We start from the raw sequence: 17,423 nt of genomic DNA on the forward strand, positions 1-17,423 counted from the left end.
ATCCCACATATGCAGATCTCAACCGAACCATTTTGTTTAAATACTGTGCTGCGTTAAATGTTATTTTCAAGTTCTGGCCGCACATAAGGTAAGTTGTTTTGATATGGGGATCCCAATGAGTCATTCGTTTGGTATATAGACCGAGGTACCTGTCTCTCACCCTCTTGTACAGGCAACAATCAAATAGTATGTGAGCCAGGTCTTCTACCTCTGCCACTCCACAAATGCAGAGACGCTCATTGTATGGTATATTAAAGAATTAAATAAACTGGAAAGTGAGTAACCAAAGCAAATAATTGGTTTGTCTATAGAACAGACTGCAGTTCTGTCTCAAAAAAAAAATACTCAAAAAAGTAGACTTTGTGAGCTCAATGTCCATTAATAAACTCAGACTAAATTTTGGAGTTTCCCAACTTCTGCAGTTCTTGGCACTCAAGAGGAGCTGGCAAGATCCCTTTGAATCCTGCTGGTCTTCTCTCAAGGACCAGCCTTCTGCAGCACAAATGGGTGACCTTATGGCTTCTCCTTATCCAGGAAAGTGCTGTTCACCTCGATGCAACCATTGTTCTACCTGGAAATGCCACAAGTGTCAAAAGGCAAAACCCAGTTATCCTAAAGGAATAGAGAAGAGAGATTGATTCACCGCATCTCTTTAAGCTATCTAGGATGAGAATTTAAAACAGACAATGTTCTCCAGTCTACCCATAATTTATTAAATTATAATGACCAGCTAGCTGTAAAAGTTGACGTTCTTCAGTCTCCCCCTACAAACGAGTCTGGAATGCCTGGTCTTTTTCCTCAAGGCTGCCCAGCAGCTTGGCTTCCCAGTTTGCAGCCCCTTTCTGAAAGAGCATCTTAGTTTTCCATAAGGAAAGGGAGCTTGTTTCAAGTCTAGTCCTCTTTCAAAGGTTGGGGGATGTAGGAGAAGGACTGGCAGAACCTGGGGTCGGAGTTAAAACAGGGATCATCCTAGAATCCCTATGTAGCCACAAGCAAACTATGCCCAACCTCCCCCCTTGATTTCCATTGACCCTTATCTAACTCCAAGCAGTTGCTGTTTGTTGAGAATATTCCTGTGCATAGGCATGAATAGCAACAAATCAGTTTAACTGGATCTTCATGTGTGGACCCGATCGTTTGCACTTGACAGGGGAGGCCTGAATAGAGAAATTTAGAAAGTATTTTCCAACTTTTGATTCTACCCTGTTATCAATTTTATATCTAGCACTGAGGTTTATATACACTTGGGCTTTGAGTTGGGCTGCAACTGTATTAAATACTAAACAGTTGGATATATTCCTTCTCTCTCCTCTCCCCCCCCCCCAGCAATTTAAGCTTATCAGGCACCAAATGTGAATATACTCCCTGATGATGAGGCTTACATCCAAGGATGGTGTTTTCCCTTCATGTCATCCCCAGTTAGATCCTTGTCAGATGAATTCATGTGATATGGATACAGTGCTAGGTCAAGCCTTCCATGCTTAAGAAAGAATTATTGTCACTGGCAAAGAAAGGATCTTATTTGCCAGGCTTTACAAAAGAAACACCAGAAATAAATTGTGTTAATTCTAGGACATGCCATTGTTTCACATTATGGTGAAAGCACCCACCTATTTAATAACTAAATAACACTTCCTCCTGGCCCATACATGCTTTTTTAAATCCTTAACTTGTATAGCATGCTCATGTATGTTAGATCTGGAAATTATCACGACAGTATGACTTATATATTGTTATGGTAGAAATGAATTTATATGTTTTTTATGGCCAGCATTGAGATTCATTCATACTTGAGCTTTAAATTGTTTGGCAATTGTATTAAATAATAAATAGCTGGATATAGGAGACAGGAAAACAATGCTCCCTCTGAAATCTGCTACTCAAATGAGTGCTTCAAATTGATTCATAAGAAATATTCTGGTATGTACTATTTTTGCCATCATTTGTAGTTCTGCCCCCAGTTAGCTTCCAGTGATAGAGTAGATGGTGTATCTCAGTCTAATGGGATATTTTGATTGAAAAGTGCTTGGATCTAGATTCTCACATCATTAAGCCATTGCTTGGTTGGTGGGAAGGTAACAACGTCCATGCGCCTCAGCATATTGTCATGCTGGCTACATGACCATGGGAAGGGTCTTCGGACAACATTGGCTCCCTCGGCTAAAAGATGAGCACTACCCCCTACAGTCAGAAATGACTGGACAGGGGAAATCTTTAAAACCTATGTTAACTAAACAGGCTCAGTTTTAATGTTGAGATGATGGAATCAAGGACTTAGATCAGGGGTGTCAAACTGCCGGCCCACGGGCCGGATGCATCATGGCATCCCCATTGCTGGCAATGGGAAAAAAAGTCGCGATACATCGCAACACATCACGTGACTTTGTGAGTTTGACACCCCTGATTTAGATAATTTGTACTGTTTCCCTACAGAAAAAAGTACAACAGAAATAGGTATAATCAGTTGTTTAAGCAGACATCATACCGTTCTTTTTCAAATATACTGGGGTATTTTTCCTGCCTCTGTATCTAAGAAAATAGTTATTTAGATCAATGTTTCTCAATTTTCGTCACTTTTAAGATGTGTGGACTTCAACTCCCAGAATTCCCTCAGCCAGTATTTCTGAATTCTGGGAGTTGAAGTCCACACATCTTAAAGTGTCTGAAGTTGACAAGCACTTAGGTTGTTAATGTGAACGAAGAGCCACCATTTGAGAACCAGAGAAGAATTCTAGATTTCATCTCTTCCATTTCATTTTATTTCTTGGTAATTTGACAAACTGGTGAGGAAGCAAACTCCTTTTCTTCTTCCAGACTGTATTATATGAACAGATCTTAACAGTATTATAATTTTATAATTATTTGGAGAAAGAGTGTTGGTTAGCTTTAAATGTTTTACAGACACTGTTTTTTGCAGCATATTGAAACATTAATCAGCAAGTCCCCATTGTACATATTTTCAGTGTCACTTTTGAAATTGGTTTGAAGAGCTTGCTTAATTTGTTCTGCTCCCATTATTAAAGAGTAGAGGTACAGTTTTTACTAGTTCATTGTTGAAGCAATTGCTTTTGAATTTGTAGAGGAAAAAACGTGCATATATGTTTTGTCGATATGGGATTTTATCAGATGCATACAGTATTTGTGGTAAATCAATAGGGAAGTAGATTTTCTCAAAGTATCCAAGCAAAGACAGATTAATAGTAATTTGTAAGGGGGGGGGGGTTTAAGAGCTATAGCAAATCTAATTTACCTTCTCCAAAAAATGCTCAGAAGCCCATCTGTTTGGAAGTTCACTATACTGAGTGGCGATATAGATAGTCCTAGATTTACAACCATTCGTTTAACGGCTGTTTGAAGTCACAATAGCACTAAAAAAGCGACTTGTGATAGTTTTCCCATGATTGTTCCCCATGATCACATGGTCGAAATTTGGGCATTTGGTAACTGGCATGTCTTTGACAGTTGTATTGTCCTGGGATCATGTGTAACCTTCCCATCCAGCTTCCGACAAGCAAAGTAAGTGAGGGGAAGACAGATTCGCTTAACAACCTCACGATTCACTTAACAACTGTAGTGATTCGCTTACCGTAACTATGGCAAAAAGATCGTAAAATGAGATGCAACAACTGTCTTGCTTAGCAATGGAAATTTTGAACCCAACTGTGGTCGCAAGTCAAGGGCAACTTTTATTATAAGCAGAGAGGGCCTGGAGTGGGAGACTGGATGTGTATAAAAGTTATTAACTATCTTATTCCAAACTCACAGAGCCGTTCAGACTGTTGTAGACTTAAAGGTTGTGGTAATTATACTTTGAATGCTGCCTGAATAATAGCCAAATCAAGCTTAGGTGACAATATCACTATGGACAATGCTTTGGAATATACTTCTATTTATTCAAAGAATGATTTCTAGAAGGGCTTTTTCTTTACCACAAATAGATTCTAAAATATATGAAAAAAAGAAAAAGTAATATTTAAAATGGTGAATGTGGTTAGCTTTACCAGTTGATAATATGTACATGTATGTAAAATATTTGCAGATATTTGTATACATTTCTGTAATATATGTATATTTGGTTAATAATGGTGGGAGCTGGACTACTGTAAAATTATGCACTTTAATTTCTGTTGAAAATTTTAAAAAAATTTGTAATCCTGTAAAATAAAAGCAACAATTCATCAGTAATTGTTCTGCAAGTTTCATATTGAGGAGTTGGTTTATGGTATTTTTAAAAATAAGACTGGCCATATTAATGGTGGAAAAGAATCATGTGTAAACTGCAGGCAATGCTATAGTTTGTTTTCAAAAACAAGGTTTAATTTGGTCTGGGTAAAGACACAAAAATGTCTTATTTCTTAAAATATACTCTGCATAACAGCAGCATCAGTGTGGACTAATAATTATCATTATTGGACTATGACTGGGGAGGCCCAGTTACAAGATTAATCTCAGGAAAACCCACCTCATAAGAGTGGCTGTTGGGAAGACAAAAATGGATACGTTTATGTCGTACAATTTCAACCGAGATGCAAGAAGGTTTGACAATTATAAAATTACAAATCTGATCTCTGCCTTGCTGTTTTTTTCTTAACTGGGGCAATCTACAAACTTAGTAAAAAAAAAATAAACCAAAGATTTACTAGATAGGATTGAGGTTTTGCAATATCTACTTTAGAAACCAAGCTGTAAGTAGCAGAACATGCTATTAGGTCATTGTGTGAGAAATGGTAACACCCCGTTCCTCGCTTTCATACACTTTAGTATTCTCAAAATAATAACCTTATTTTCATAGGTTTGTCATGCATTACAGGATGACGGACCTCTGTTTGAAATCCAGGTAGACGCTTGACGTTTCTGTGAAGCTGCTTTATATGAACCTTCTCTTCCTCTTCATTCTCCAAATATCCCTTAGTCATAAATTGATTTTCAAAATCAGGAACGCTTCCCAGCCAACCTCTTGTTCATCTTCCTCCTTCCAGTTAAGTTCCTAGACTTCTAGTGCATTTATGACAGAGAGTATTTCCACACAGGGTGTGCTCAAAAGCAGTTCTGGGTTTAACCCCTCCTCCGTAGCTGAGCTGATGTTTGAATCAGTTTCAGAACAACACAATCAAATGGATTTTCTGGTTGTCTCTGGACACCAATTGAATTCTGACAAGATTGAGGACAGCGATTGTGACAATACTTTCCACCCTTCCTTCAGGTGGCAGTTTCAGCCTAGCATTAAGGGAAATAGAGAAATTAATAAGAGTTTGACCTCTTTTCTCCTCAGGAGAAAGCAGGCATCCAAAGTACTAGCTTTCTGGACTTTTAAATGTCTTGTGTAAGAGGTGAAGAAGGTTGGATTATTCCTATTATGATGTGGAAATGCTCCAGAATGAGTTCCAATTCTTGCAGCCTAAAAAGCATTAATTTTGTCTGGAAATTGCCATTTCGGTTACTGCTTCAAAGTACAACCATGTTCTTTCAAGGCATTCAGAAAATCCCCAGTTGCAAAGACAATGCCACTTTCACCACTCAATTCAGAACTTTAATACAAGAAGAATGGTTATGCAGCCAGGTACCTTCATCCATTGCAAACATTTGTTTTGGGATAAGTCAGCCCACAAATACATTTAAAGAAGAAAGAAGCCCCCCAGTGTTCAGAGCTGGCATTAGTGAAAAGGTTCAGCGGGCCTACTTCAAATTATTTTGAATGCATTTATTCAATGGGGTTGCTAATTTTCACTAGATAAGGAAGATCTTTATTATTCATAAGGGGCACAGCCCGTTATTTTGAATTATTTTTCACTTATTTGCCAAATCTTATGTATCCAGTTTAAAATTAGTATTACAATATTCAGTATAATCAAAAGCCTTGACTTCAAAAGTAACTTTGCTCCATTTTTTGGGTTTCTGGCGGCCATCTGGAGTTTCCACCACAAAATTTTTAATGGCCAACATTGGAAGTGTGACATCCCGGTAGATCATTTCCATTCCCCAAATCTGCAGGAACACAAATAAGACGGTTAGCCTCTCACCAGGTTAAGTAAATCACAATCATAGATTTCCACCTTTGGGGAAAATATCAGTGAACTATATGAAAATTCATCTGCCAGTGTTTGTGCTGCCCTGGTTTTACCAAAGAGCAGAACAGAAATAATACAGACTGCAAAAGCCCATCTCAGCTTACAGGATGCCTCCTCTTGTATTCCCTCCCTCCCTCCCTCCCTCCTTCCTTCCTTCCTTCCTTCCTTCCTTCCTTCCTTCCTTCCTTCCTTCCTTCCTTCCTTCCTCCCCTCCCTCCCTTCCTTTCCTTCCTGAGCTTACAGACTGACTGCTAGAGATTCCCTTCAAGGATAAATGTTCTCTGCCCCTACCCCATTTTTTTTTTACAGTCTTGAGAGTTACATGTTATGCTAAATCATGGCTTTTGGGATAAACTACAATTGCTGGATTAACCCAAGATGACAAACTAAACCAAAATAAAATGCATTATGGCTTAAGCATAATCTGAACAAGATTATCTATTATCCCAATAATTATCTACTGAGTTCTGTGTGCTAAGCTAAGACCATGCAAAGCTTTCCTAATGCAGCACAGACATCAACTTATGGAAGTTTACCTGAGACCCACTGTGTTAGCTGAAACCTTTGACAAGCGTTGTCTTCACACTCGGATTTCCACAAATCAATAAAGACAGATATAGCCTGTTAAATTCCTGTCCCTGATTAACACATTCTGCAAGGTCCTTTACAGAAACCCAAAACAACAACAATAATGGAGGGAACAATCATTAGAGGGAAACTTGATAGAGGTCTGCCATGAAACAAATTAAGGTGTAATCCAGGAATGGAATATTTACAGAATTTGAACCTTAGGGATTTTAGAAACAAGTCTGATTTGAAAAAAATAAATTCAGAGGCCATCTGCCTTGTCCTTCCCACTGACCTGACGCTGTCTCCTCTCTAACATCTATTTCTTCATAAAAACTGAACAAAATAAGTATATTTAGAAAAATGAGTTCAAACGGTGCTTACCTGCCCACATGTATCGCAGCTGATGGAACTGCCTGGCTTCCAGTCTTTGAATTCGCGGGAAATTGTCACACAATTGGGTGACTTTTTGTAATATAGGCTGCATAGAGAACAATTGGGCATTCTGTAATCTTTCACTCCTAAGGCAGTGTGCAATTCTTGGGGGGAAAAAAAATCAAATCCTGACTGACAATTTAAGGGAAGGGGGGATTCTTTGCTGATCTTTCTCTTCCTATGTTGAGAGTAGTGCATCTGTACACATATAGATTTACATATGGATAACATTGATTATAGTTGGTCTCAGTCAATCAGATGTTTAAACTGTATTTGGCATTTTTATGGACCTGGGATAGGCAGATGTTGGGCTAAAGGTATGTAAGCTTTTCCAACTGAAGTTATCTTTTGCAATAAACTGATGCTGATTTTGCCAATGGTGTCTTTTTTATATAAATGTGGCTGTACAAATATTTGATTAGATACTTCGATTGTAAGGACATCTTCCCTTTAGAATATTCCTGAGGAACAGTCAACCAGACTCTTGACTGAACTATGTTCAGGGTACGTACATTCATAGAAGAAGACCTCAGGAGGGCCACAAAGAGAAGGAGCTGAAGTGAGTTTCTTTCCTAATTCTCTATACATTATGCAAGAAATGTTGTTTCTGAAACTGAAGCACAGGACTCTCCATCTTAGTGCTCTTCAGATATTGGATATCAATTCTCATTTCTCTCAGCTCTCATTCATGAGAGGTAATTCCACAACTTATCTTATCTGGAGGGCATCAACTTGAACACAATCTTGGTATTCAAATGGAAAAAGCAAGATATGCTTGCCGATAGAAATAGCAGTTAGACCAGTGTTTCTCAACCTTGACAATTTTAAGGCATGTGGACTTCAACTCCCAGAATTCCACAGCCAGCAATGCTGGCTGTGGAATTCTGGGAGTTGAAGTCCACATGCCTTAAAATTGTCAAGGTTGAGAAACACTGACTTAGACGTATATACCACTTTATAGTGGTTTACAGTACTCTCTAAGCAGTTTACAGAGTCAGCATATTGCCCCCAACAATCTGGGTCCTCATTTTACCAACATCGGAGGGATGGAAGGCTGAGTCAACCTTGAGCCTGTCAGGATCGAACTCCTGGCAGTCAGCAGAACTGGCCTGCAATACTGCATTCTAACCACTGCGTCACCACAGCTCTTCATAACATGGCTCTTCCCAATATTATAAATAGAGTCCAAAAGCACAGAGCAACTAGCCACTTCTACTTTCTCTCACCTGAAATTGGAATTAATGTTGATGTGGTGCATATTCTCTATTTTGCGCAAGTCACTGGCATGGCAGACAGCCACGTTGCAATTGAGGCAGCAGAAACGTACACTGTCTGGATTGTGTAGCAGGCGCTGCTGCTCAAGTTTGATATCCCGCAATTTCCTGCTGATCATGCCTTCGTGTTGCAATTTTGTAATCTATAGGAAAGAGTTAAAGAATTTGTGTTCCATGCATAGGAACGTATGGTATATTGTGACTTCATTCTGTACGTATCCAAGATTGCTAAGTGATGGCAAGCCTATGACTCCCAGTTATCATTGTTAAGCAACAACCATGGGTTATTAAGCAAGAACCTCCTGGCAACTTCCTTCCAGCTTCCAACAGGCAAGATCAGTAGGGAAGCCAGCAGGAAGATGCAAGTGCCAGATGGCTCGCAAGGAGACTGACAGGCAGGTAAATGGCTGCCGGTAGGTGCAGGAAACTATGCAAGGAGCGGGTGTTGCATGCTGCAAGATGGGTCTTGGAATGGCTGCTGCAGGAATGTGAGAGGAGCTATGAACCCAGACAACACGTTGTTTAATAAGCACTAAAGATTATTATTGTAAAAAACCAATAAAATATATATTTAAAAAAAAGAATGTGAGAGGAGCTGATGACATGAGCATGGGATGGCTGTGCCAGGCTATACAAGTGTGCACAACAAGCAAGTGAGGCACTGTACCAATGGGGGTGGGGGTTGAAGGTGATTGCTACAGGGTGGGAAAGTCTTACTCAAGTGATGTGATTTTCCCTGCTGGCTTCCCCATTGACTCTGCTTGTGACTGCGGGACGCTGCAACCATCATTAGTAAAAGTCAGTTGCCAAGCACCCACATTGCAATCACATGACTATGGAAATGATGGAATGGCTGGGACTTCAAGATGCAGTTGTAAATACATGTTCAGTTCCATCATAACTCTGAACAATCACCGAATGAGTGTTTATTAACTGAGGACTACATGAACTGGAAACCTCTCACTGAATCAGTAACTTCTCAACAGCATGTACTGTTTCAAACTCTGAAGTTCATCTGTAACGTTCTATAATGTTAATCTGATCCACGTTCAAATAAGAACTCCAGACAACTGGAACTATCTAAATTCCTGCAATCTTTTTTTATAAATACCCAGATACATCTCTAAGATAACATATGGGTTCCAATTCTTAACAAATAGCTTGAAGTATTTTACCCCCTTAAAAGACTCTACTTCAACTATCAAACACAGTGGGGAGGGGACTTTTTGGGAAAAGCTGGCATGGTATCTCTTCTGAGATGCTTTTGAGACTATGACCTATGATTATGGTGATGTAGAGTGGCAGCAAAAGAATAAATAAGAGTACATTATCACAGCATGTCAGAATCTGTCTTGCTGTGTTTCCCACCAAATTAGTACTTAGTCTAAATATCAAAAGTCACTTTCTTGGCCTTTCCAGGAAGTTCTTTTACCTTTAGGTGGTATTCTTTGTCAGGCATCTCCTGCACCCATTTTATGGCACTCTCCATCAGGGTCTCCAAAGTTTCATTAAGCCTCTCACGGGCCACCTCTTTGCTGTTGGTCTTGGCCAAAATGGAACAAATGCTGTTTGGGGCACGGGCACGGCCCCTGGCCTTAACAAAGAGAAAGAAGAACACTTGCATTCATCTCCAAAGATCCAGCCCACTAGTGTTCCACTTGACCTCAAGAATATATATGGATCAGTCAAAAACCATCCAGTTGAACTCATATTGTTCTCAATGACCCAGCATTCTTTCCTTCCTAGACACATTTGAGTGACACTCTGCAAGTGGCAAGGAGCATTTAACAAGGTTCTCAAAACTGACTGACCTGCATCATAGCAATTTCATTTGTCATCAGCGCGTAACGGATTATGATATTACACTCAGGGATGTCCAGCCCCTCCTCAGCCACACTGGTGGAAAAAAGAAGGTTGAGTTGCCCCTTTCGGAAGCGATGGAGAACATCTTGTTGTTCTTGCTGAAAGAAACACCCAAGACAAAATTAGAAAGAAACATCCAAGACAAAAGTTTTGGCCCTAGAGTGAAACTGGGATGCTCAATCCCAGAAGACAGAAGTGAGCCTCTTTTAAACACTTTTACCAGACCTTATTGAGTAGTCTGTTGACTACATCTGGCGAGCCATCTCTTGTGATGGTATTTTTCTTAAGGCATTCTGTGTCATAGGATTTCATTTCAGTGGTACATTTCTGTCTTGCCAACATAATAGCACTTTTAATTTGATTTAAATATTTTGCATTGCTGTACTTAACTCTTCTTTTGTAGTCACCTAATACAATAAATCAGTAATATCAGAAGTATTGTATAGTAATACAATACAGTAAAAACTGTTATCTGGCTGCACTTTGTTAAGATTTCTTGTGAGCTACCCAGGGTATTCTTGGTGAGCAGAAAATCTGGTTTAAGGAATGACTACCTAAAGAGACAATGTGTCCCCAGCAGCGCTTACAGATCAGTATAAGATTTTCAATTCAAAGGCAAAAAGGTGCTTTAAAGTATGGGGAAGTGCGAATGCAACTTCTTGACTAAGTTACATCAAATGATAGCTGGTATGTGTGACCCAGCATTACAGATTAGTTGTCATAGAAAGAACTTTGGTTTCACCGAACATCACTTCTACAACGATTATTGTTGCTGGAGATCCTTGATATATTCAACTACGAGACCACAAACCATGAGAAAACAATCCATCTTCTTTGTGAGACTGTTGATATTCAAAGAAGCTCTTTATGTATGTAATGATATGTGAAAATGACCTTGGGAGACTGGCCTGGATAGTGGATGAGGCAAAGATCCTCCCTAGCCTCTTGGGCTATGAAGAAGGGAAAAATATACTTTTTAGACTTTAAAGATTCTGTCACTGTAGCAATGAAGTAAAATTAATTCATCTGGCTGGGCTTCCCGACAGCACACCTCTGTTTTAGCTTAGCCATGAACATCAGAAAACTACAGAACATATTTACTATGTTTTGGAAGAGCCTGACAAAGTTTCCCAAGTCATGTGTTTTCTAGGTCCTAAATATTTTTTTCTCTGTTTAAATAATGCTGAAGTGAAATTTTTCTATGTATTTACTCAACAGGACTCTGTTCCACATTAAAACAAGGAAGATATTTTAAAAAAAATAGTTTGGCATGACACAGCACTCAAATATTACTAATGCATTAAATTTTAACTAGCCAGAGTCCAGCTGAACCATGTACAGTATAAATAACAAAGGAATTGAGCTGTCCATTGTGGCTTTAGCATTAATTTAACTTTTAGAATTGAGGTAAGGAGTAAAGGCTATTTCCTGTCAAAAATTAGCTCTCTGTTTCAGAGCAGATTACTTGCTTGGTCATACCAGACCAAATTAAATACAAATATATTTTTTCTTGGATATTTTTCATACTTGATTTGAAAAAGAATATTTAATAGATCAAATGAACGAAGGCAAAGGGTAACATCGGAGGATCCAATCTGAGTCGGTCACCGGGATCAGAGGTTTGTTCTTCCAAGCTTTTGGACTTGTGCTGGAGCCCTGAGGATGGGTTCTAGCATGAGTCCAAAAGCTTGGAAGAACAAACCTCTGATCCCAGTAACCGACTCAGATTGGATCCTGCAAGATCAAGATAAAATGAAATTATGCAAGTGGACTGTTCTTTGTCACTTTGCATATACTTATGAATTGGCCTTCAATCTTTTTTGTGGGGGTCTCATTCCAATTAGACTTACAATAGAACTGGGAATGGGATAGAGGCTTTCCCACATTTTTCTGTAGACTTACCTGTGTCATGTGCTTTGTCTGACTGCTGGAACCAGCCCCAGTTAGAACATCAGACTTGATCCCCAGTTCACGCAAAGCCTGGTTACCCAGGACCCACTCATGCAGTGAATAGGCACTCTGTCGTGTCCAGGTGAAGACAATGCCCCGTGAGCTCTTCAGTTCTTGGAATTGGTTTTGCAGGACTTGTTGCAGCTTGCCAAGTTTGGGATTCTCGTAGCGACTGTCTTTAGCAAGGCCCAAGAGAGACAACCTGTTCTCTATAAAGCAAATGCACTGTGTGGTCTCAAATAAGGACGAGCAGCAAGAGAATCATTCCTGAATCTAACACGCATCTATAATATTTCTCGATCTTATACTTCAGTTGGCATTTAACCCAAAGGATTAACATAGGTAACAATGAATAAGAAAAATGAAACCACACAAACAACAACAAAAACTTACACTAATACACAGTGCAGTAGATTATATGACAGTGATTGCCACTACAGGGAGTCTTTGATTTACAATCACAATCGGGACCAGAAAGTGCAGAAAGCAAAGCGATTAAGTGCTTTGTGTCCAATTTTATGGTTTTAGCCAAAGTTGTAGGTGTTAAGCGAATCTGGCTTCTCCTTTGTCTATCAGATGCTGGCTGGAAAGATCACCCATGGTGATCACATGACCCCAGAACATTGCAACTCTTGTAAATACATGCCAGTTGCCAAGGGCCTGAATTTTGATTAAGTGGCAGTGGGGATACTGTTATTTTTTTCAGTGCCATTGCAACTTTCAACAGTCGCTAAACAAATGGTGGTAAGTCGAGGACTACCTAAAAATAAACTGCTGTCAGTTCCAGCAATGAAAAGTTTCTTCGAGTTTTTAGTTGTGTGACCCATATTTATTCTTCTCCTCTGTCTTGTCTTTCCCTTATTGTTCATTCTTATTTTTTTAACTTCTCCAGCACTGATTACAGTTCCTAATACTTCCAACTAGCAGGTTTAGCATATTTGGAAGTCCACAAGTTGTGGAAGGTGCTCTTATCTCTCAGATTTGCCTTCAAAGGTTTTATCCTGATGTCTAGATGTGACCTCAACAACTTCCAATAATTACCAAATTGAACTTTTTAATGCAACAAAATGTTAGAGAGCAGTTACAGTGACTATGTTTAATTTGAATTACGTGTAAATATAACAACTGGAATTAATACAATGAAATCAACTTTAATTTTTAGAGTATGCCTTAATAAACCACTCAACACCATTCAAGTAGCTCTTCATTTGAGAAAAAAAACGAGGGTTGTGTTTTGAAGTGTGATTCCAGACTACTGTGTTGTATTACTGTGTAATAATTAGCCCTTCACAAAGAGAAAACTCATAAATCAAGTGATTTGTATATAATCACAACCAACTACACATTTCAACCTGTGCATGTAGCATTTCCTATTTATTCAGCCTTTTCTTATTCTGACAGGGGCTAAGGAACATAGTACAGCAAAGTGCTGGTCCATTATATGATTATTTTTGTCCTGACTTTTTTTTTTTTACATATAACTCTAGATGGCAAACCCAAAGGCGCTTTTTTAAGAGGCAACTGGGCTTTCTTTGTTTTTCCTTGAAGACATTTGACACAACATAGGAGAACAAACCCCTCAGGACAAGATTCAGCAGTCCATCTGCATTTGAAAGACAAAGGTCACTCTTTTGAAGACAGCAAAGTCCACATTCTGGACAGAGGTGACTGCTGGTTTGAAAGAGCGGTCAAAGAGGCCATCTAACATTAAAATTGAACAACCCTCTCTCAACAGAGGGGGAAGGATACGACACCACCTATCCCCATTCAGTTAGAACTGAAGAAGCTTCTTGGATGAGAAAGGAAATGTCTTCAAGGAAAAACAAGAAAGGCCAATTGCCTCTTGAAAAAGCACCTTTGAGACAACCATGATCTGGATGACTGAAAATCTCCATAGACATCAAGATGGCAAACATACTTAATATTCCTGCCTCCTTCCAAGTCGTTCCAGTTTCTTCCCTTTGGAGCCCTTCACTTCAATTCTGTTTCCTCCTCTTGCTATTATCACTAATAATATTCCTCCTTACTATTTCCCATGCCCTTCTTTTCACTTATCCAGCACTTTACTTCACAAAGTGTAATGGCGAGATACAAGGAGTGTGAAATATTCCCTAAATTTTGTTTTGTTCTGCCTATGTATTTTTTTTTTACTGTCTGAAATTCTTGGCTCCAAACAGTGATTCAGTCAAAGTAGAACAGGTTCTACGAAGGTCACGGATGGATGAACACCCTTCGAATGATGCAGGAGTATGAAGGGATTTACAGAAAACACCGCAGACTACAGGAACCATTTGCGCTTCAATTTGAAATGCAGACTACACAGACTCATCCCCAACAGCCTGCGCCTGTCTTCAAGAGTGAAGGGACACAGGGCAGAAAACATCCTGCAGCCAAGAAGGCTCCACACACATTTACACTACTCTGGTGACCCTGAGGACACAGGTAAACTTCCAAATGGCCTCAAGAATTCTCTAAAAGAATGCAAATGACCAGCTGTCTGCAAGGACTATAAATCGTTCCTTTCCTCACCATCCAGTCAGAGCTGAAGAAGCTTCTTGGATGAGAAGCGAAACATCTTCAAAGAAAAACAAGAAAGTCCAGCTGCCTTGTGAAAAAGCACCTTTGGGATAAACTAACCTAAACCTAAACCTAAACCTAAACCTAAACCTAAACCTAATCTGAAATCTAAACTAAACAACAGTAACTGCTGGCAGCCAGACTACTCTGTAGACTTTCCTGGCTTTCAAAATACATGACAGGTTGAATTAAAAGGTGCTTTTAGTTCTTCTAGCTCAGGGGTAGGCAACCTCGGCTCTTTTATGACTCATGGACTTCAACTCCCAGAATTCCTGAGTCAGCATAGCTGACTCAGGAATTCTGGGAGTTGAAGTCCATGAGTCATAAAAGAGCCGAGGTTGCCTACCCCTGTTCTAGCTCTATAATTCCCACTCTATAACTCTTATGAAATTTCTAGCAACCATGTTGTTATTTTTCACCTATGGGACTAACGGCTATCTAGGAATTCACTCTGAATCAGGAAAATGGCACCATCACGTCCACCAGTGTGACACTACCCCATCACTTATTTTTGTCTAGCATTTCCATTACTGACAGACACTTACCATCAAAGAGCTGAAACAGATATTGTTCGCTTTTTTGTGTTAATTTCTTAGTAGCATGTTCTAGTTGGTAAAACTCATCTAGCATACTGAAGGCATCAATCATGCGCATGGTTTCATTGGTCAGCAGGGCGTCGTTGTATTTTCGAAGATGCAGGGCACAAACTCGGGTTTTTTGGCAACATTCTTTTGCTCCTTAATACCACAAAGAGAGCAAATGTCATGATAACGGTCTGTCACATTATCTTTCCACTGATCTGTTTCAGTCCATCTCATCTATAACCTCTTTGCTTGTTCTGCATAGGTAAAACAACATTCTTATCTAAGTAGAGTTGGTAAAAATAAGGTTTCTAGATTAAAAGTTGAGTAGATCAGGCTGTAATTTCTTCTCTGTAGCTGTACTTCATTACAGACCATCAGCCAGGGGCGGGGAATAACACATCCAAAGAAGCTATAGCTAATTTATCTTCTGCAGGCTTGGGCCTTAGACTCACATGTACTCCAAATAGCACAGTAACATAGTGGAGGTGGAAAAATCAGGAAGATATTAAATCTGTCTCTGAACATTTCTTTCTTCCAAATTCATGTATACAGGTAGTCCTCGACTTATGACCACAACTGAGCCCAAAATGTCTGTTGCTAAGACATTTGTTAAGTGAGTTTTGCACCATTTTTCTTGCTAGAGTTGTTAAGTGAATCACTGCAGGTGATAAGTCACACGGTTGTTAGGTGAATCTGGCTTCCCCATTGACTTTGCTTGTCAGAAGGTCGCAAAAAGTGATCACATGTCCCTGGGACACGGCAACCGTCATAAATATGAGTCAGCTGCCAATCATCTGAATTTTGATCACATGACCATGGGGACGCTGCAAGTGTGACAAATGATCATAAGTCACTTTTTTCAGTGCCGTTGTAACTTCAAACAGTCACTAAATGAACTGCTGTAAGTCGAGGGCTACCTGCATTACAAAGCTTCCTATGGGATACTCACCTTTCGTTTCAAGCTCCACAATTTGCTGCTCAAAGGACTTGGTACCAAAGTTTGTAGTAATGTCAGGTACATTTAGGTAAGTATAGATCTGGGCCATTATGTCCCTGAGTTTTTCTCCAAATGGGTCCTGGAGATGATAAAATGAGAAATTGGGAGTGGAAAAAAAATGTTAACATTCTTATCTACACTGCTCATTCATTTTTTTCAACTGTTCCTTAAGAGACTCCTGGTGATCTTACCTGCAACCTTGGTTCTGACAGATCATACTGTTTCTTGGGACATGGAACATGGTCATTAAGAGAGAGATTATGTTTATTGGTTGACATAATTTTTTCAGCGTCCAGGTTAGCACAGATCTGGAAAGAATTATCACAGCTGTGTGATTACTTCAGGAAATAGGTTTAAGCCAATTGATCTAAAATGCCAGTTGAAATGCCTTTAAGTGATGCTATGATAGAAAGAGACGAAACAAATTTTATTTATACATACAATGAATTATGGGCTGCCCATTTCACGAGGACTTGAGGTGATTTACAATAATATCCTTTATCAACAACAAGAACAGATATCCCATCCAATTTGAATTATCTAATTAAAAAGTCCAAGTACCACCAGCAAACAAATGCTCAGGAGCTTCTTGAAGCCAAGACGTTGGAGGCATCCCTTATTTTGGAAGTTTATTTCAAAGAATAGGAGCAGCCAGTAAGGAAGTGTCCTTATCTTCTTCCTTCTTTTGCAGTTTGCACAGGATGAGGCAAGTCTCAGTAGGAGTGAAGGTCCTACAGGTATTGGGTGTCAAGTCATGCAATACTTTAAAAGTGACACACAACACTTTAAAATGAACAGAAGCCAAATCAAAGGTGTAGCATAGAGATGCTGCAGCTGCCAAAAAGACCAACACAGTGCTAGGCTGCATTAACAGAGGGATAGAATCAAGATCACGTGAAATGTTAATACCACTTTACAATGCCTTGGTAAGGCCACACCTGGAATACGGCATCCAGTTTTGGTCACCGCGATGTAAAAAAGATGTTGAGACTCTAGAAAGAGTACAGAGAAGAGCAACAAAGATGATTAGGGGACTGGAGGCTAAAACATATAAGGAACGGCTGCTGGAATTGGGTATGTCTAGTACTAGTTTAATGAAGAGAAGGAT

At 39.4% G+C, this 17,423-nt stretch overlaps 1 protein-coding gene across 1 annotated transcript in view; it reads right to left on the bottom strand.

The window, feature by feature from the left end:
- Positions 1 to 5,508: 5,508 nt before the first annotated feature.
- Positions 5,509 to 17,423, bottom strand: part of DHX58 (DExH-box helicase 58) — a 23,064-nt gene continuing 11,149 nt past the window's right edge. Inside the window, exons 5-13 of the mRNA XM_015815670.1 lie at positions 16,507 to 16,623; positions 16,268 to 16,394; positions 15,280 to 15,471; positions 12,110 to 12,366; positions 10,156 to 10,305; positions 9,777 to 9,938; positions 8,297 to 8,487; positions 7,020 to 7,116; positions 5,509 to 5,985 (exon numbers count right to left, since the gene is read on the bottom strand). Of these exons, the coding sequence (XP_015671156.1) occupies positions 5,806 to 5,985; positions 7,020 to 7,116; positions 8,297 to 8,487; positions 9,777 to 9,938; positions 10,156 to 10,305; positions 12,110 to 12,366; positions 15,280 to 15,471; positions 16,268 to 16,394; positions 16,507 to 16,623 (1,473 nt within the window). The 3' untranslated portion in view covers positions 5,509 to 5,805. The remainder of the gene's footprint in view (positions 5,986 to 7,019; positions 7,117 to 8,296; positions 8,488 to 9,776; positions 9,939 to 10,155; positions 10,306 to 12,109; positions 12,367 to 15,279; positions 15,472 to 16,267; positions 16,395 to 16,506; positions 16,624 to 17,423) is intronic.

This window comes from Protobothrops mucrosquamatus, unplaced genomic scaffold (genome assembly GCF_001527695.2).
Source record: "Protobothrops mucrosquamatus isolate PMUCROS unplaced genomic scaffold, P.Mucros_1.0 scaffold363, whole genome shotgun sequence".
In the NCBI taxonomy this organism is placed as follows: domain Eukaryota; kingdom Metazoa; phylum Chordata; class Lepidosauria; order Squamata; family Viperidae; genus Protobothrops; species Protobothrops mucrosquamatus.